Source organism: Melitaea cinxia, chromosome 20 (genome assembly GCF_905220565.1).
Source record: "Melitaea cinxia chromosome 20, ilMelCinx1.1, whole genome shotgun sequence".
Classification (NCBI taxonomy): domain Eukaryota; kingdom Metazoa; phylum Arthropoda; class Insecta; order Lepidoptera; family Nymphalidae; genus Melitaea; species Melitaea cinxia.
In genome coordinates this window covers 3,891,603-3,912,790 of record NC_059413.1, presented here as the reverse complement: position 1 = coordinate 3,912,790, position 21,188 = coordinate 3,891,603, and the positions used below count along the sequence as shown (strand labels likewise).

At 32.9% G+C, this 21,188-nt stretch overlaps 2 protein-coding genes across 2 annotated transcripts in view; one reads left to right on the top strand and one right to left on the bottom strand.

Moving 5' to 3' along the window:
* Positions 1-27: 27 nt before the first annotated feature.
* LOC123663199 (vacuolar protein sorting-associated protein 33A) lies at positions 28-7,996 on the bottom strand. Its single transcript, XM_045597896.1, has 11 exons — positions 7,716-7,996; positions 7,429-7,628; positions 7,036-7,215; positions 6,686-6,806; positions 5,349-5,502; positions 4,162-4,325; positions 3,808-3,978; positions 3,152-3,277; positions 2,121-2,306; positions 1,498-1,621; positions 28-404 (listed from the first exon to the last, which is right to left on the bottom strand). The coding sequence occupies exons 1-11, from the start codon at positions 7,830-7,832 to the stop codon at positions 121-123; spliced, it is 1,827 nt and encodes a 608-aa protein (XP_045453852.1). The 5' UTR covers positions 7,833-7,996; the 3' UTR covers positions 28-120.
* A 4,857-nt stretch (positions 7,997-12,853) lies between these two features.
* LOC123663511 (small G protein signaling modulator 2-like) overlaps positions 12,854-21,188 on the top strand; it is a 77,166-nt gene continuing 68,831 nt past the window's right edge. Inside the window, exons 1-2 of the mRNA XM_045598184.1 lie at positions 12,854-13,054; positions 18,923-19,032. Coding sequence (XP_045454140.1) covers positions 13,030-13,054; positions 18,923-19,032 — 135 coding nt within the window. The 5' untranslated portion in view covers positions 12,854-13,029. The remainder of the gene's footprint in view (positions 13,055-18,922; positions 19,033-21,188) is intronic.

The window sequence follows — 21,188 nt, the reverse complement described above, 5'->3', positions numbered from 1 at the left end:
TAACCTATTTTAATAAAAACACGGCAGTACCTCTAATAAATGTATTTATTTTAGTTACAATTAATACATAACATAATAAATTATATTATTTTTATAATAGAAAGTAGAATCTTCTTTCTACTATTCAGCCTCCACCAGTGTTTCAATAAAAGTATTACCATTAATCAACTTTGTGGTGAGTACTACAAATTCTACATTCGACTCTTCCTGTTGGCTGATACTCCTTAACGCTGAGATCTCGTGGTATGTGCAGCCTCCGATAAAGAAGACTAAAACAACTCTAGGGTTTTCTATAGACGATGAATTTTCACTTGATATCGAGTTACGGCGTATCATCCTAGGTTGTAGGCTCTGTAGTTCATCTAACATTGGACCTGGCAACGACCCTAACACATCTGCAATACCTGTGTAAAAAAATTTTTTTTAAAAATTGTCACACAAGTAGTTTTTTTAATACTAGGACATTGAGGGCCTGTTCACAATATTAAACAACTATATATAAAATAGACTTAAAGGTGTGTTTTACTTCAACTTTTGGATTCATAGTTTGGGAATAGAAATATCTGACAGATAAAGTGTAGTTCGAGGGCCTCTTTCAGTTGTTGTGGATAAAGAAAAAGATTTATCGCCACGATTGATCCCAATGAGTTAATATACTACAATTTTTAGATTCACAGGAAGGAAACAGAATATATCCCATAAATTGAATGGATGGAGAATTGGAACAAGTTTTTAATGACCAAACGTTTATAACGAGGATATAATTAAAACAGTGTGTTAGCTTTTTTTTGGTACCAATAGATTAGTCATAAATTCATAATCATTAATTTGCTTTTCAATGCCAACATGCTCTACTAACTCTGATAACATTTTATCAGTAAACAAAGTATATTTAACAATTTTTATAAATCAATGTATGAATAAATTTACATTTTTTTAAATAAAATATTATGAATGTTACTTTTATTGGCACAAACTGAATCATTTATAATTTTAAAAGATGTAATTACAAAGTATTACTTTAATATACATCTACTTAAATAAAAAAAACGAATCGCTAAACGTGTTGCTAAGTCTAAAATGCGATAAAAGCTGAACCGGTTGAGCTAATAATTGTTTTAAAGTTTTTCAATACATCAAGCCGTAATTAGCCGATTGTCTCGTTCCAAAGTACGACGTGTATTATTTATGGCCGGGTACTGTATAAATAATTTCTGAATGTACTATTTATTGCGCTAGATTTGTGGCTTCAACAACAACAATTATAACAAATTTTTATATACATCATGCAGATGTTTGTCGTGGTCACTGCTGCTATACTATGCTGGACATAGGCCTCCCCAAGTTCGCGCACAAACATTATGGCGCGAACTCTTGTATTTTGCTCATAGTTACCACGCTGGGCAGGCGGGTTGGTGACCGCAGGAAAAAAATAAATAAAGATTGTTAATATAATCTTAATATAATATATTCTTATACTATAAAAAATTTTCTTACCAGTCCAACCTTTATTTTTGGCTATATGTTCGCTTAGACGCACTGTCAATGGGACGTATTTACTTGATAGATAACTTTTCTCTTTGGCATCTAAATCTGAGTCATCTACTGTTAAACGTAGAGTCTGAAAAAAAAAAAAAAAAAAAAGTCTTAATAATTTAATTCATAAAAATAATTAAAAAAAAAAAATTTTATTGTAATAACTATTTAATTAATCAATCTATTAACTGAGGCCGAGCAGGAAATATTCTGTTCAAAAAACTGGAGCAGCCCGACTGGGAACCTCGACCTTACCGAAGATCACAGGTAAATAATACTACTTTCAATCAGTGTTGTGTTCTGTGATGAGTTTTGAGGGTAGGGTCAGTAACGCACTTGCGATGCTTGCAGTGTTGCAGGCGTGTATAGGCTGTAATCGCTTACCATCAAATGAGCTTGAAATGTGTGTACGGGCACAACTTCCGAATGATGGTAAATTTATCCGTTATGTCCTGGACAAAGTTTGCGGAAAAAAAATATTTTTTTGTTAAAAAAAAAAACAAATATTATTTTCAATACTACATTAATACATTATGGGTTACAAAATAAAAAAGGTATAAAGATTAATTAAACAAAAAATTTACCTTTCTTAAAACGGCATACTGCCGGGTTCCAGTCTGAGGTTTAAGTAGACCAACTTTTTCCAGATTGCAGAGTGTTAGCCAAGTGTTGAGACCATACACTTGAACTAGTTCTCTTTTATAATATTCTAAAACTTTTGGCTTCAACCCTGATCCGGTCACGCATTGAAGACATATTAATCGAAGTATCTAGAAAATATACAGATGAAGTTTACAACATAGCTCGTATATTAAGGTAAAGTGAAACTTAAAAAAAAAAATTGTAAGGATATTTTTTTTTAACTTGGAACATGATCTATTAAACATACAGAACCCTTCATTCGAAATAACGCACTTAGTAGTCGAAAACAGAGCATATAATTATGTATTAACTAGTTCATTAATGCAATTGGCCGTGACCTTAATTTCCAGGGTCGTCAGTTTGATTCCCGTCTCGAATTTTGTTGTAATGTTTAATTATACAATACAATACAATAAAAATATATTTTATTGTAAACTAAGAGAGAATTTTTTACATCGAGTTTTGTATGTTAGATCAGTTTACCTACAGCACATGTATGTATTTAGTTGTCCTTAGAGGCAGACGACCGTGAGTGTACGTTAAAAACACTATCATATCATAATAAATGATATTAGAGATAGCAAAATTGAAATATATTAATGTCACAAAACTAATAAATTTGACGACGCGTTGGCGCAGCAATCATAGCACATGACATTTGCGCTAGCAGTCGTGGGTTTGATTTCCGCTCTTGGCAAACATTTGTATGGGCAATACATGTCTTTGCCGTGTGCTGGGCATTATAGTTTGTGTATTGCGTTTTCGGACCCCCGACACAGTAAATCCTATTGAGGTCGTCGAGTGTGAACACTTGAATGGAATCTAGACATACCCAATTTAAAAAAAAATTTATGCATATACTTTTTACTTGTTTTAAAAGTCTTTTATTTTCAGTCGAATTTTTAATCAAATCATCTAAATATGTATTCCATATTATAAATATATATTATGTAAGTATGAGTCTGTATATTACCTTAGTCAATGGTGCTTGTTGAGCGATGAGATCTTCTATAAAGGGACATACTTTTTCGTTGTCAATGCAGTTCAAAAAGTCTTCTTCACATTGCAAAGTGTCGTGAAATTCAAAGGAATCTGTCGTCTTAAATAAAAAAATTAAAATGTAGATTTTTTTTGTTGGATTTTCTGTTACTTTAGTAAACTCTCATTAGAATTTTATGATAATAATTAATCTTTTGAAAATCTAGCGTTATTAGACTTCTCACTTTGACACATTGATTTTATATTGGTATCAGACCTATTAAAATATCTTTATAGAAACTGAATTGCTTTATTATAATTGTATATATATATATATATATATATATATATATATATATATATATGTATCAATTTGTTGCGTGGTTACGGCAGTAAGAAAACAGCCACCCCCTCTCGTGGGTGTCGTAAGCACCAACCCGCCTGCCCAGCGTGGTGACTATGGGCAACACACATGAGTTCACGCCATTTTGGCGCGATCTATTGGAGGCCTATGTCCAGCAGTGGAATGCGATTGGCTGAAGTGATGATGATGTGATGATATATCAAAGAGAGTTTATTATTAAAAAACGATTCGTTTTGTTTACGACCCGTTTAAAAACAATGGTAATAAAAAATATGGTAACTACCTACTTCTTTGATATATTCCGCGATTGCTGTATGTACGGCCAGCGATTGTTTGTTCGCCAACATTTGCGGTAAACGCGATACAAATTGTTTGATCTCTTGAACTGATTTCTCATTGTGCCTTTCGTCCAGTTGAGTCTTGATAATGCGAGCTTTCTTTGATAAGGCAGCTCCGACCTAAGTACAAAAATAAAGAGTATGTTTAATATTATACCAGGTCCATTTCAAGTGTAGCAAATAGTAGTGTAAAAGGTTGTTTTTTCCAATTCAGCCTACACTTTAAGATGATACTATTTTTTTTAAATTATATATCACTAGGTTTATTAACAAAAAAATTTAGTTTTTTAAGATAAAACTTACAGCAGTAAAATTACAGTCTCTTAGTTCGGCAAACAGTTCCTCTCCAGAATTCAGTATGATCCGTTTCTTTTCACCGGCCGTCACTTCAGGGTTTGCTTCGTCTGGACTCAAGAACTTTTGAACGGGAAATGTTGCCGTTGAATTCTTTATGCCGTATAGCTCATCTGTATTATAAGAATATAATGTTAATACAATACAATCACAAAAATAAAATCAATTATTATAAATACATTTTAATTTGTAAGATGACGATTTAAAGGTGCTATTAAAGCCTATTTGAATAGTTATTGTGATTTTGGTAAATTATTATAAAATACTTGTATAATGTACATATTAAACATATATATTAAATATATATAAATTTCGTGTCACGACGTATGTTTCTGCTAAACTCCGAAACTACTGAACCAATTTTGTATTAAATTTTGTAAACATCTGTAATTTGGTCCAACTTGGGCGATAGGGTAGTATTTATCTCAATTGGGCCCGGTATGCGGCGCTGCTATCGGTATGTTAGCAACCAAATTTGGTAGTTGTTTTCCTGGTAGGACAACGTCTGGCGGGTTCGCTAGTGTAATTGGTTGCTCGCAAACAAATAAACCAACCTCAATTTATATCGACAAGTAATACAACGTAGGTAGTCGAATTATTAGTGAAAACTCAAAAACTACTCGTCCGATTTCGGTCTTATTTAAATGTCCAGCTTTCGTGTAAACAAAGAATCATCAAAATCGGTACACCCAGTAAAAAGTTATGACGAAAAAAAATAAAAAAAAAAATCAAACCTGCGACGGTCAGGATTAATACTATATGTAAAAGATACATCACTTATCAAAATCTAATAATACAAAAAAAACTTTCTATATCTATATAATATCAAATTTCAAAACTGATAAAATGAAACAAAAAATTAACACAAAAATGTGTCTGATGTAATAAATAATGGGATAAATGTAAAGTGTAACATTTATAACTAATTCCTGATCACATAATATTGTATAGCAATGTGACATTCTGTCTATTACTAAGCAAGGACAAAATAGAAGGTATAGTGTAAATATGTACTAAAATATAAAACAAGAAAATATTATAAAACAAAACTAAGTAAAACTATATAATAAAAATTATTTATATGAATTCTATCTCAATCAATGTACCTGTAAGAGATAAACGAATAGACACCTTACCGATTAATCCTTCATAGTTGAGTTGAGTGCACAGAATGCTTGTAAAATCAATAGCCCTGTCCAAAAGCAGTAGCTGATCGATACAGGATGTACTAGCTCCTCTGGGACTTGTACCTTGTTCCTCTTTGTTCAAGCGACAGAGAAGATCCCAGACCTGAGAGTGAAAATATATTTATAATTAAATATATTATTTTACATTTACTTTTTATACATATGTACATACATAAGGGGTCATTAATAAATTACGTCATACGGGTTTCTAGATTTTTTTTTGGCCCCGGCCTTGTCTGTGTCATAGCTTGTCACATGTATGAGACCCAGGGGGTATCTACATAGAATTTAAATACCATGTTTTAATACGCTACGCTACGCTTCAGCCTTTAATATCCCGCTGCTGGGCATAGGCTTCTTTCCCCATGTAGGAGAAGGATCAGAGGATGTTTTAATACTAACAATTAAATATTATAATTTCTGTAGGGCCTCTAATCAAATTAAGTGATCATCTATAAAATCTACTTAAACTAAAAGGAATTGCTAAATGCAAAACTCGAGACTGGACAGATTAGACATTTTTTTTAAAGTTTTATATTATACTTAGTAGAAAGTTCTGATGAAATAATGACAAAATAACGGAAAATTACAGAAAAGAGAACAAAAAGAGAGAAAAGAGAACAAAAAGAGAGAAAAGCGACCATTCTACGAAGTCGAAATTATTCAGTCAGATTGTCTCTTTCTAAACATCGATGTGCATTATTTATGGCAAGCTACTGTACTCTTTATTGCATAGCTAAAAATATTACTAGTACAAAGCAACAATGTTTACAAGAAAAACGTGCAATAAGCGGCCTTATTGCTAAAGCAGCTTAAAAAGCTTTTTAAATTGCTAAGCAATCTTTTTGCTCTTATTGAAGTAAAACTTCTTTATGCAGACTTAACTTGGGAAGTAAGCTGGTGAATGCATGACGAGAGCGTTACGAAAATTGTGATGATACGGGCGAGGCGAAAGAAAGTTGAGTGGGAGATATAAGTTAGCGAAGATAGAAGATAGTAGAGAAATAGAGAGAGTTATGTTTCGTAAGTTTTACTTCAGTTGTGTGGTCTAAAGAATACTCGTTTTTTTCCATTCAAATAAGTTTAAAAAGAGAAAAAGAAAAAAAAAGAAAGGTTTTGAATAAAAGTAAAATGTAATGTTACAGAGGGTATGCATCTTGCGTCAATTTATCTCTAGCATAGATCTTTAAGACTGTGACAAAGAGTTTAGGATCTTATAGATGACCTTTAAATTATTTAAGATAAAAACATTTGCAAAAAAAAAAATAAAAATAATTTATACACACTTGTTTAGCAGCCGGCCCTTTTCCATAAACTCTAGGTATGATACCATATAACTGCTGTATAGTGCGTAGAGCTTGAGCTGAGTTGTATAAACATGTGGGATCACCTTCCAAATAATTTTCTCTGGAATAAAATATAGATAAATCAACCACTTCAAACAACCACTTAAACCAAGTTATATATATATATATTTAATATTATTTTTTATACTTCAATGAATTGAAAAGATACTCGTTAAAAAATAAAATTTTAAATAGTATTTTTCTTTAAACTTAAACTAGATAATTAAAGAATAATAATTAATAATATACTGATTAAGTTTGAAATCAAATATTTTAAAAATCATTTTTACCTAAAATCATTCTGAAGTTCTAAGGACATAACATCACTGTCCACAGGAAATATGTCACATTTGAATTCCTGAATGGAAAGATTGGCTATAACCCCTCTGTTCTTCAAGTGTTTTTCACAGAGTTCACTCTTACGAGGAACAAAGAACAGGTGAAACTCTACTGGTGTGCTCTGTTTTGCCCTAAAAATAACAAGTTTGATTATATAACTGATATATAAAGAAATATTCTAGGACAATAAGACAAAGTAGGCCAATATCACACTTAAAGTAATTATGATAAAAAACATTTCTCCACATCATGTATGCATCATTTTAGAAATGTTATAATTTAATTATTTTTAAAATACTGGACTAATTTAAATAACATTTGATACCATGTGTGAGTGTTCATACCTTAAAGATAGTATGTAATCAGCTACAAGATCCATTAGCGCAAGTTTAGGGCGAGCAATAAAAATAATATGATTAACAGATATTGTGGGTAAACTGCCTGGTCTAAGCGGAAACATATCAGCTACTTCGTGTTCTTTCAAAAGTGAGTACTGAGCTACGAGACCTACTGGGCCAGCCAGCCATTCATCCCAGATAGTTACCTAGAACAATTGACAAACACATTTCTTAGTTTTCCAAACTAAAAAAAATAATACCATAATAAAAATGGAGTGTAAGTAGGTGGTTACCTTTTTTCCTTCACATAATTGTAGCAGGTTTAACAGCTCTTTTCGCATTGTTTCCTGTAATATTGCGACGTTTAGTCTACCACCAGATAAATGGGTACACATTTTTGTTTCCTTCATTTTTGGGAGTTGTTTTAAATTTCTTTGCGTTTGATAGAAGTAACACTATGTTAATTGTATACTTTTTTCTGATTGTGCTGAAGATTAAAATGTTTTTATAATTTATACAGTTTTCTGACAAACCAAGCCTTGACAACTGTTTTTGATTAAAATGACACTGACAAATGACAACTATAGATTGTGACTTTTATTACTAAAGCTATTTTAACACTATCAATATATGGATGAAATTGTCTATGCCTGCCTATTGGTACAATTTCGAGGCCTCATTGCCTTAACCAAGAATTAATAAATCACTACTGATATGAAAGTTTTCAATCAATCATTACAGCCTATATAGTCCACTGCTGGACATAGGCCTCCACAAGTTTACGCCAAAATTAACGTGAACTCATGTGTTTTGCCCATAGTCACCACGCTGGGCAGGCGGGTTGGTGACCGCAGTACTGGCTTTGTCGCACCGAAGACGCTGCTGCCCGTCTTCGGCCTGTGTATTTCAAAGCCAGCAGTTGGATAGTTATCCCGCCATCGGTCGGCTTCTTAAGTTCCAAGATGGTTGTGGAACCTTGTTATCCTTTAGTCGCCTCTTACGACACCCACGGGAAGAGAGGGCAGCGTCTTTGGTGCGACAAAGCCAGTAATGTAGTATGGGCAAAACACATGAGTTCACGTTATTTTTGGCGTAAACTTGTGGAGGCCTATGTCCAGCAGTGGACTGTATAGGCTGTAATGATGATGATGATGATGATCGTATATCGTACTATCAACAGATACAGTAACACTTCGTCTGTCGAGAGTCTGAGAAATGAAGATTCCCGCTAGGACTCTGTCTCGTATTATAAAACAAGACCTGAAGCTCGGTGCTTGCTCGAATCGATCAAAACGCTGTCTGTCGCGCAGGTGAAAGGCACAGAAACATCCTCTTTACCGATGAAAAAATTTTCACGATTGAAGAACACTACAATAAGCAAAATGATAAACTCACAGTTCTAAAGAGGCTGCTCAAGTTCTCGGAAAGGTACAACGTGGTCATCATCCTGCGTCAGTGATGGTTTGGTGGGGCGTGTCTTATCAAGGAGTCACAAAACTACATTTTTGTGAAAAAGGAGTGAAAACTTCAGCCAAAGTGTATCAAGGATCAGTCTTGGATCATGTTGTGAAATCTCTCAGCAATACACTTTTTAAAATATACCGCGGACTTTCCAGCAGGACTCTGCACCTGGTCACAAGGGACGAACTACCCAAGCCTGGCTTGAAACCAACGTTCTGGACTTTATAAGAGTTGAAGACTGGCTCTCATCTAGCCCAGACCTCAACCCTTTAGACTTCAAATTATGGTCAGTTTTAGAGGACATGGCCTGCTCTAAACGACACGGCGACCTTGAGTCTCTTAAAAAATCTTTGGAGCAAGCAGTGGCCAAATAGATTAAAGACATTCAAAGAGACTCTCGAAAATCGTAGTGACGAATAGTGCATTTGTTAAGTTTTTTCGTCCACTTAGGTTGTATTACTTGTCAATGTAATTGAAGTCGGATTTGTTTTGTTTGCTTTGTTTGTTTTGTTTTGTTTTAAAAATAATCATATGTTTAACGAAGCCCGTTAAACATATGATTATAAATTAGATTAATTATGTCTAAAAGCTCATCGTCATGGAAATGACGAACTTAGTTAGTCCTATAGCCTATTTGATTCTGATTTTAAAGTAGCATTTTTGACATGTTATGAGAACTGAGTCTACACAATAGTATCAGATTAGCAAGATAAAACTTTGCAAAGGCCTTAATATGAGCAAGTGAGTTGTGAGTATGTGTTGCATGATTGGGTAAAAATAATTACCACAAAAATATGTGTAAAACATGCTGCACGGCACATCAAGAACAACTTTATTATGAATAAAATAATATATCCGCCCTGGCATTGTATAGGTGCGGCGCAGGGTTGGTCTTATTATCCCAGCATTTACAATTAAAATAATTATCGTCATAATGAAACAAAACTTTTATAAACTATACGCTTAAACCTTTCTCATTAATCACTCAGCCTGTTAGTGGAAATCTGCTTGAAAATCTATTACGTTTCTCGAGCAAAGGTCCGTACTAAAAAAACAATCGCTCTGTTGTAGTGGTGCGATTAGCCGCCTAAAATACCAACGGTTTGCAGGTTCGATTCCCGCTCGGGATGGATATTTGAATTTGTGCAAATATTTCTTTCCTGTTGTGATATCTGTCCTTGTAGGTTTCCCCAGGTGTCTCGGAGAGCAAGTTAAGCCGTTGGTCCCGGTTGTTATCATACACACCTGATGGCGATATTTACTCATAGTAGGGAACATATCCGCCAACCCGCAGTGGAGGAGCATGGTGGATTAAGCTCCATTCCTTCTCCTAAAGGGAGAAAGAGGTCTATGTCCAACAGTGGGATGTTAGAGGCTGAATGAATAATTTAACGTATTGAGAAGAGTGTAGGTATAACATAATTAATTCATAATTTGCTGTTTTTTCATTTCAGAAAATGTTGTAACTCAAACTTTGTACTTTCTTTCTTTTATATTTTACGGTACAAAACTAACCACATATATTTTTACATATAACCCATACTTTGCTACCATATATATTTTGTTTTTAAAACCATGTTATGTCAATAACGAACGTAAATATATTATATAACTTGATGCTGTCGTTCGGAAGTTATGTGCATATATATAGATATTTCGGCGATAATTTTTTTTTCATACTAGTATTTTCTAGAAAACATCGACACTAAAAATAATAATAAAGATTTAGTAAAATGAGCTCCAGTCATTTAGAACAGTTCAAAAAAAATACTTATAAAGGATCATAAATACTTCAAATAAAATTTACGATTCTTAATATATTATAAATGTTCGGGTTCTTAATAGTATGCTTCTGAAAAGTTATATCTCCTTATTAAACCTTCACTGCTCAAATGAACGATATTTATGAAAACCGACCTAAGTACGGCTAACTTTTAGAAAGGGGCATATTGTTTTTAATCTTAAAAAAGTGTGAAGATTATCTGCACCTAATACAAAAAATAGTTTGTTATTAATGAAATTTGGTACAAGTGATTATAGAGTCTAGCAAAATGTAATATAATGATAAAATATAATAGTAACTAAATCATATAAAAGTAACTAAATCGCCTTAATTGTGATTAATTTGCTGCGTGGTTACGGCACTAAAGAATATCGAGTTATCGAGCCGAATAGCCAGCCCCTCTCTTCCCGTGGGTCCCACTACTATCTTGGAACTTAAAAAGCTGACCAATTACGGGTTGCTTAGATTTTGAGTGGGATGTTTCCTGCTGTCCCCACATCTATACAAATAAATAAAATTGGAGTGTCTGTTTGTAATATTAAACTAACCGCTTTTTACTAAATTCATATGCGCGGTACATATACCAAAATGATATGTTTTATAATTTCTGTCCGTCGATCTGTCTGTCTGTTTGTTCCGGCTAATCTCTGAAAGGGCTGGACTGATTTTGACGGGTCTTTCACTAGCAGATATCTGATGTAATAAGGAGCAACTTAGGCTACTTTTATTTAAACGACTTCAAAATAAGGAGGAGGGAATCGATGGAAACTGTCGAAAATCCGCAGAACTTCTTACTGGGTGTACTGATTTTAATGATTTTTAATTTAATCGAAAGCTGATGTTTATCATGTGGTCACATTTAAATTTCATCGAGATCTGATTACAACTTTTGGAGTAATATTTGATAATGCGTATTTACTTGACTATTTTTTCGTCTACCTATGTTGTATTACTTGTCGATATAATTGAAGTCGGTTTTTCTTCGTTTGCCTGCAAACACAATTATTTTAGAAATTTATTTATTTTGTGACTCTGCGAATTGAACAATAACTATTTTGTTAAATTCCACGCGGACGAAGTTGCGGGCACAGCTAGTAATAAATACAATACGTATATACATATGTATAATATTCATAAGTGAGATTGCCGGTGGAGGCTGGATGAGGATTGCGGATACCAGGATGTTTGGCGCGAGCTTGGGGAGGACTATGTCTAGCAGTGGACTGCGATAGGCTGAAGTGATTATAATATTCATATAACAAAATAAAAAGTTTTGTAAGATGTAGCTAAAAGTCAAAAAAAAACTTGGTTTTTATATCATTCAATATTAAAACCGTTACATTTTAATATTTTCGAATAGGTATAATTGTGTGTATATGTCTTGTGTTTGTGTATTGTGTGTGTTTCCGGACCCCCGACACAGGAGAAAATCCTACTGGGGGATCCGTTGAGTGTGAAGCGTTTATTAATTCGTATAATTCTTAATTCTTCTCTGATATATAAAATTTCCGCGTCGCGGTGTTTGTAGTTAAACTCCTCCGAAACGGCTTGACCGATTCTCATGAAATATTGTGTCTATATTGGGTATATAGGTCTGAGAATCGAATAACATCTATTTTTCATACCCCTAAGTTATAGGGGGGGGGGGGGATTAAAGGGGATAATAATATGTATGGCAAAAAACCGTTTGCGGGGTCAGCTAGTTCATATTTATATAATTTAAAGAATAGCTAAGAACCACTCAGGCTTTTACTGAAAAGGCTTCACAGGACTGTAATATATGATACGTTTTAAGTCAAAAAAAATCTCGTATAAAGCTCCTTAAACTTAATTTAAGTTTTTCAGTAAGTTAATACCTTAATTATAATCCCGTGATAGAAATTAAAAATAAAAAAAACTCATATCTCAATTTTCATATAAATTTATTGTGTTTATTACTTATGTAAATCATAGTTAATGGTTATAACTTATTACTATTTCAAATAAAATTAAAACTTTATAAGTACTTACAAATGTACAAATAATTATAAATTATTCCTTTACATTATTTAATAATGAATTGGATTACGTTTTAAATAACTCTTTTCATAATCTAGGCATTCAAACATTTGTCGTAAAGTACTTGCCCAAATTTCAGAGCAGATATAGGCATGTAGATATATACAGTTTCAGGATCTCTTCACTTACGTATCGCTAGCAGCGGACTGCGCGCGGCGCGACATCGATTTTTCCACTAAATAAGCCATTTTCAACCATCAGTGAGATTGTAAACACGTTCTGTTCAGTTCGGAATAATAAAATTCAGATAAGTGAATACGTGTGGCTCTTCCCGTTAATAATGCGCTACAGTGGGTCGTTATTTAATGACAATGGCCGCTCAAAATAAAGGTACGTAGCTGACTAAGTACGAAAAAAAAAAATTTTTTTAAATGTACGTTACTCATTTGTAATGTAAATATTATGGTAATCGGAGTAAGGCTACGTTTTGTAGGGCATTCTATTTGCTGGAGTGTAACATCGTTTTGACATAAAGATAACAGCGATTGTGGGCGAGTACAGCCATGTGATGTTTAAGCGCGTTTTTTTTCGAATGTAGCAAGTTAGCTTTCATGTAACTTTGTTTTTATATAATTTATTCGGCTTAAGAACATAAATTAACACATCAGAATCGATCGATGTCATCTTGAATAAACCTACGTTATTAATTACTTTTATACATAACGTTGACATTCGATTAAAGTGTGATAATTATATTGAAACTTAAAAAAAAAATAAGTATTTAAGTTATGGCAATATAACAATTATTTATTATTAATTGGAATAGTGTTCGTTCTTGGTCTACTTAGAAAGTTAATAAGGATAAATAGAGAGTAATGTAGCTAATATTTGATTTTGATGAGCATAATGTGAGACAAATTACTGATATCGCACGTTTTATGATTATATCAGATGATTAATGACTTTATCGGTTTTTAGAGATCTTTTGAGTTTTTACTTACTTTGTAAAGAAGTATCTGACGCGTAGCGAATCATAAATCTTGACTAAGTTCGGCTTAACATAGATTTAAAAAAGAAAAATCAATACGTTGTATATAATATCCATCTCCTCTGCCCCTAGGTTGCCTGGAAGAGATCGCTTTTCAGCGATAAGGCCTTTGTACCGTATGATACTCTGTTTAAATCTATATGTATAATCTCTGTTTCGGTGTACAATAAAGTGTATTGTTATTGTTATATACTAAGTGCTTTTCTATATTTAAATTTTTTTTTTTTTTTTATTATCTAAGTGCTTTTATTATTTTATAAATAAAAAGGAAAAGAAGCTCTTATATAATCAATACTTCAAATAGATTTGACAATAAATACAAATTAGGTATTCGAAAATAAATAAATAAACGCTTCACACTCAACGACCCCAAGTAGGATTTTATCGTGTGTCGGGGGTCACACAATACACAAGAAACACACAATACACAAGCACAAACGCCCAGACCACGAATAACATCTATATGGCCAATATAAATGTCTGTCGCCAGAGAAACAGCCCGTGCTTTGAACGTTGCGGTAACGCGTAACGAAAAATATTAATAATCAATTAAATACGAATTATTAGAGAAAACTCAAAAAGTAATCGTCAAATTTCGATCAAATTTAAATGGGACCATATAACATGGACTAGCAATAAAAATAATCTAATAAATTCGATAGATCCAGTAAAAAGTTATGAGATAACGCACATTAAAAAAATACAGTCAAATAAGTACCTCTTCCTTTTTTTGCAGTCAATTAATAACACTAAATTGACAGAAAAGGAGGTCCTAGTACAATACGTCAAACGTAAAAAAAAATATAAAGGTTATCTTTAAGATGAAATAACATTGCGCTAGTATTTTAAAAAGTAGGAGGAATAATCGGATTGAACAGAACACGATAACGTGTGAATCGCATGTGCATTACTGCAGAAATTGGTACAAATACGATTCACTTTATTTTTGAGGATGAATATAACAAATTCAATGATTTTGAAAACAGTCTATTCAGTGTGTTAAGTAATCATCTATCTACGTCTTAATGATTTCTATTTGATATTTTTTTTTTAGAATTAGAAGAAGGTAAATAAGAAGAAGAAAATGAAGATAGTAGTATAGTAGTAGAAGCATATGGGGTAATAGACGATATAATAGAAGTTTAATGAAACAACTTTTTTTGGATTTTATCGCGGTTTATTATTAACTTTTGATTCCCGACGTTTCGGATACTTTACAGCAACCATGGTCACGGGAGGACTGAGGTGTCAGACGTCCCAACGTTACAAAGTTATTCGAAACTACCCGACATACATCAATATCTTATATAGTCCTATCTACGCAGAATGTGCTAATTGAGTCTTTAATCTGTGGTGAATTATGCTTGATTTTTGATTTAATTATATTAATAATGGGGTCCCAAGCAGGTGGTAATTGCCAGCCATCTTCTCTATTGAAATTTGGATGTTTTTTAATTTCAATAGCCTCACGGATCATCCTTGGTTGGAATCGGTGTTCTTTTGCGAGGATCTGTGGTTTATCGAATCTAATATAATGGCTAGCTGTGTCTAGACTGTGTTCACAGATTGCGGACTTAGTATAGCGACGATGTTTTAAGTCAGCTATATGTTCCTTGCCTAGAGTTGTGACTATGGGCAAAACATATGAGTTCGCACTATTTATGGCGCGAACTTGCGAAGGCCTATCCCCAGCAGTGGACTGCGATAGGCTACAGTGATGATTTCTTATTTTTACTTATATTAATTTCTGATGAGCAAGTACGCTAAGGCAAGTAGTAAGACCATAAACGCTTAAAAACAAAGTTAATGCACACTTGTCGCGCAACAACAAGGATATCAGACCGACTATTCTGGCTCACAAACACTTGTTTGCACTTCCCTGCAGTCTAAATTGTTCGTGTAAGAATATTGAACTAGTGTAAACACATCATTATGTACATAGGCCTAATAATAACTGATTTATTTGGGGCCCGCATACAGCACGTGTTTTTTCAGTATACTTAGATTTATAGCAAACTATGTAAATGCCAATCTAATATATAAAATTTTCGTGTCGCGGTGTTTATAGTTAAATTTCTCCGAAGCGGCTTGACCGATTCTCATGAAATTTTGTGTGCATATTGGGTAGGTCTGAGAATCAAACAACACTTATTTTCCATCCTCCTAAATGTTAAGAGTAGTCCTCCCCTAATTTTTTTTTAATTTTTTTTATAAATTATTATTTTTTTATTTTATTAGGATTTGGCGTTGAAAAATACATACAACCCTAAACTTTCACCCTTCTACCACCAAACCCGGACAAGACAACGTTTGCCGAGTCAGCTAGTTATCATATATGATCCATTGTGAGTTCTGTATGTGGCCTTTGCTGACTCAGTCATCAGTTATGGTATTAGTAGTTTCGTAAGATTCTACAAATCAAATTTGGAAAATATATACAGCTTGCAATTAAGATTTCTAAAAACAGGTATACCAAAAGCATACCTAAAATATATTTTCATTGTTATTTGATTTTAATTTGTAAAATATATGGTGATTTTAAGAACAGTTTCTTAAAAAATTTTAAAAATAATTATTTGTAAGTATATATATAATTCACACATATCACAATATTTTTTAGAAAAAGGACAAAAGTCGTAAGAAATAAAACCCAGAAGACTTAATTGAAATCTATTCAGTACTTTTCCATGATGCGCGCACAACGGCTACGTTTATCATTTGATATACATACATAGAAGTGTCTTTTTGTTGTTATTAAAACACGTCTCATGCTGTCTTGTACGACATAATATAAGGATTTGTTTTTATGCGAAAAGATGCGACATCTCGCGTAATATATAATTATGTCTAAAGGACTTTTTATTTACTTACAGTATAACTAGCGAGCCGCCCCGGCTTCACACGGGTGCAATGCTAATACTAAATATGGTACAGAATGTCTTTATTTATAGTATGAAGCTAGCTTATAGCATGGTTATTAACATAATAACAACATTCAAATATGCGTCGTTACAGAATGCGTTGAAGAAATAAAGGTTTACTGCTCGTTCCCCGTAGGTGATAGCGTGATAATTTGTAGCCTATATGTTGACCCGACTTCTTAATAATATTTGTGCCTTTGAAGTAAATCCATGCAGTACTTTTTAAGTTTATCCCGGACATACATACAGACAAGCAGACAAACAGACAAAAATTCTAAAAACTATATTTTTGGCTTCGGTATCGACAGTAGATCACACCCCAAGTATTCTTTTAAAAAAATATTCAATGTACAGTTTTGACTTTCCTACCATTTTATTATATGTATAGATTTATTTAAAAAAAAACTTGATATGTTTTTGGCTATGTTCGTGATAACACATTTTGAGTTTTGATAGCCCTTCATAGAGAATCTACGTAATATGGTGACGACTTTAATTTTTCTTCTCTGTTAAGTAAACTGTTCTAAATTTGAAATTCATAGTAAAACTAGATAATATAAAGTTTTATTTAAATTCGTTCAGTAGTTTTAACAACAAAATACGCGTAATGCTTGACACAACAATTACCTTGTTGCCGTTTAACGAAATAAGATATTTAATAGATTGCAAGAGTCGCTGTTTTTCAATATTATTCAATGTCTGTCAGCATTAGCCTTCTGTGGATATTGGCTCGTCGTGTTAAAATATGTAAGACAAGTCGCGTCAAGCATCAGTCGCATTTGTAGAATGACATCGCCATACAACCACTTCTATTTCTTCTAAGGTGTCAACCGTCACAAATGTGACCACTTTAAACTAAAAGTCACTCAGGTATGCTAGTTTTATACTACTCATCGCAAAAACTTTTCTTTCGTTTTTAATTTTTAATGTTATATAAAACCTTATTGATTGCTTTGTTACAAACATAAACCTGAACACTTTAAAAAATATAATTATGACAATGTATATCATAAATGTTAAATCAAATATGACATTGTCAATCATTTTTCTCATACGATTATTTAAACAGTATATTTTACAAGCGGTTAGTAATATTAAAATTAGATTTAAGTATGTCACATCCGTGTTTGTAGATAAAAAAGAAGGGACTAAAGTATTTAATATATATGACAACGCGTTCGCGCTACGGTCATAGTACCTACTGGCTTATCGCTCTTGCACTAGCGGTTGCAACTTCGATTCCCGCACTTGTATTTGTAAAAGCCATAGAGTTTGCCGTGGTCTGGACGTTTATACTTATGTATTGTGTTTCCGTACCCCCAATAAAGGAGTAAATCCGTTGAGTGTGAGGCGTTCATTATTTATTATTGTTAATGTTAATGTTTGTCTTTTATAACGTAATGTACGAATCTGGTTATTGTCATGTAGCGTATAATGTATGTGTTATAAAATTACAGTATATCTTTTTAAATTTATTCTCAAAAAATATTAATATTTTAATAAAATATTTTACCTCTTGAAGTAGCTACAAATAAAAACGTTGTAGAGTTATTTGTACACTGTAGTCATGTTTTCAAAAAGGCTTTACACACTATACTTTTAACACTATTATTTTTTAGCTCTTTTACTGTACACTGGTTTAGTTTTATGTTTTGTTAATTATTGAGATTAATTTCCTTCAAAGGGTGTTTTAAAAAGAATTTTATAATACTGTGAGTTTATCTCGGGGTTTCTGTTGGGAGGGCAATATTATCATAAAACCGTATACAGTTCATAGACTTTAGGGAGTACCTACATCTATATCTCTATATCGCATAACTTCTAATCGATAATCGATATCGGATATAGAAAGAAGAAAGTCGGAGTATATATAAACCAGAAAAAATACACATATCAGAAGTGAAAATTTTTTGGCAAACTAATTTGTAAGTCTCGTTTATATTTATACAAATCTAAAGCTTTAGATTTCCGTTCCAGGCCATCGACAAAAACGTTGCCGTTTCATCAAAACGTTGCCGTTTTAACCGTAAAAATTTTACCCTCATGCATCTAAAGAAGTATCATTTCAAAAATTGACGGTAAATAGTTCGCCGGTAATAGTTTTCCCTAACGTCTTCTAATGTTAACGTGAATTTCACTCATTATAATTAAACAACTTTTTCGGATTTTATCGTTGTTTATTAAGTTTTTTTTAGATGTCTGACGTTTCAAATACTTTACAGCAGCCATGGTCACAGATTCAAAAAAAGCTTTTCATTATGATCATCTATACGTTAATCTTTGTTACAGTTGAAAGTGAGTCGGAAGAGATGCCGACGGCTGCGTCTGACCCCAGTACCGAGCAGAAGGAACGATTGATAGCTGCCGTGAAGAAAGAAGTTAAGCAGTTGATGGAAGAGGTAAGAATGTGGTAGATTTTGTTATCATCGCCATTTTTAAATGTAATGTATGGTAGAATATAATAGAACTGAAAATATGGTAGATTTTATTAGTTAAAAATGTACTAATAAACTTAATAAAGATGTCGCTTGTAGATTGCAATGAGTGTTCTGCCCTTGTTTATATATAAGTAAAGTATAGAACTTACGATTATTGAGCTGGTGTGAACAGACGATCGAGTATGTTTATTGAACATATATTTAGTTATTTTATTTATTTAATTGAAACTAATAAGAATAAAACTAGAATTTATAGAAATCATTTTAAAAGAACTCAATTAAAAGATTAAACTATTGTGTCGAGTTTCTGAATTACACATTTTAATTTTGTTATATATATTTCTTGATACATCATATACAAAACTTTCTAGAAAAATGTATTCTTTTTTATTTGATGCGGATACTTTTTAGCTCCATTTCAGAATGTTAAAAACTATTACGTTAGAGGTTTTATGCGTTAGAGCTTAGTTATTCGTTAAAACTCTGGCGGAAGAGAGAGTGAAGTTTTAATGTATTAAATTTACATTCTAAGCGGCTCTTATTATACTCATGTTATACGTTTGAACATTTTGCAAAGATTTTAAAATGAAGAGAATTTCATCTTATTACTTGTTATTATAATAATGCGCTATATTTTTAAGAGATTTTATTTAGCTTGCAATGTATGTCTGTGTATATGTTGTAAATATGTATGTATGTTTGTTAGGGTAGATTCATCATTACAGCCTATACAGTCCACTGCTGGACATAGGCCTCCACAAGTTTACGCCAAAAATAACGTGAACTCATATGTTTTGCCCATAGTCACCACGCTGGGTAGGCGGGTTGGTGACCGTTAGGGTAGATTATTGGAACTCAATTTTAACCAATTGAGCTGCAATTTTGTATACATGTTTAATTTGAACGACAATGCATGTTAAGCTACGTAACGTCATTCTAAATACAACTTGGCCACCATACCAAGTATGGCGGAGTAGTTATTTTTAATGCACAACTATAATATTGGTATCAAATGAAAGGGCATGCTGAGAGTAACTCACAAAACTAAGTGACGTTACCTAAAATGGCGGATTAAGCTTTTCATGCTGTCTTACATTATGGGTACAAAATGAACCCTTTCGTTTCTGAGACTAACTCGAAAAATTAGGTGATGTTACTTTAAATCCAATATGGCAGAATTCTAAAGATGGCGTATTAAGTTTTTTATGTTTTCCTACATAACGGGTATCAAATGAAAGGATTTCCATAAATATCAGACTGAGAACCCTGTCAAATAAAGTAAAAAATAAATTAAAGTAAAAAAACTTAAAAAAAATAAGCTTTTATATTAAATGCGCGAAAAAGAATAACACAAACTTTTCCTATAAAACAACGGTCAACATATAACGTCATTACATAACTTATTATTTATGTACCCAGTCATTTGTTTATTTTTTATTACGCTTTAGCCTGTAATATCTCACTGCTGAGCATAGGCCTCTTTCCCCATAGAGGAGAAGGATCAGATTTTAATCCACCACGTTGCTCCAATGCGGGTTGGCTGATATATTCCCTCCTATGAGTAACGATCGCTATCAGGTGTACATGATAACAATCGGGACCGACGGCTTAACATTCTCTCCGACGCACGGTGGGAAGACCCACAAGGACTACACAAACACCTAGACAACGGCAAACATCTCTACGGGCTATACAAATGTTAGTCATGTGCAGGGATCGAACCCGCAACCGCCAGTGCAACAACCACAAACCAGCGCTTTGACCGTTGCGCCAACGCGTCGATATTTATCACGACGTTAAGATAATTAATGTTGTTTTTCAAATTTATATCTATTATTGACGTTTTACCAAATACGAATACTAAATAATTAGTCTATTTGCCGTAGATATGAACACAATATTGTTTCGTTACGATTTCACTACAAATGCTTATAGAGTAAAAGCACTAATAACTTCACTACTAGACGGTGTATATAGGTGTAATCGACACCACATTTTAAGCTAGACCTCCAAAATTAAAACTGTGAAACTACTTTCCAGTTTCAGGTAGTACCTATATTTTAATCGCGCAGAAACAAATAGAGTATATTTGGTTTCATAGCTCTTATAAAGTCAAT

What these genes read in the sequence shown, in the direction of transcription:
- LOC123663199 (XM_045597896.1), bottom strand. Translation starts at nt 7,832, where the DNA reads ATGAAGGAAACAAAAATGTGTACCCATTTATCTGGTGGTAGACTAAAC. An exon ending in AATTATGTGAAGGAAAAAAG is followed by an intron (nt 7,629 to 7,715) that starts GTAACCACCTAC and finishes CAATTGTTCTAG; the next exon opens with GTAACTATCTGGGATGAATG. An exon ending in AGTATGCCGTTTTAAGAAAG is followed by an intron (nt 1,622 to 2,120) that starts GTAAATTTTTTG and finishes TTTTTTTTTCAG; the next exon opens with ACTCTACGTTTAACAGTAGA.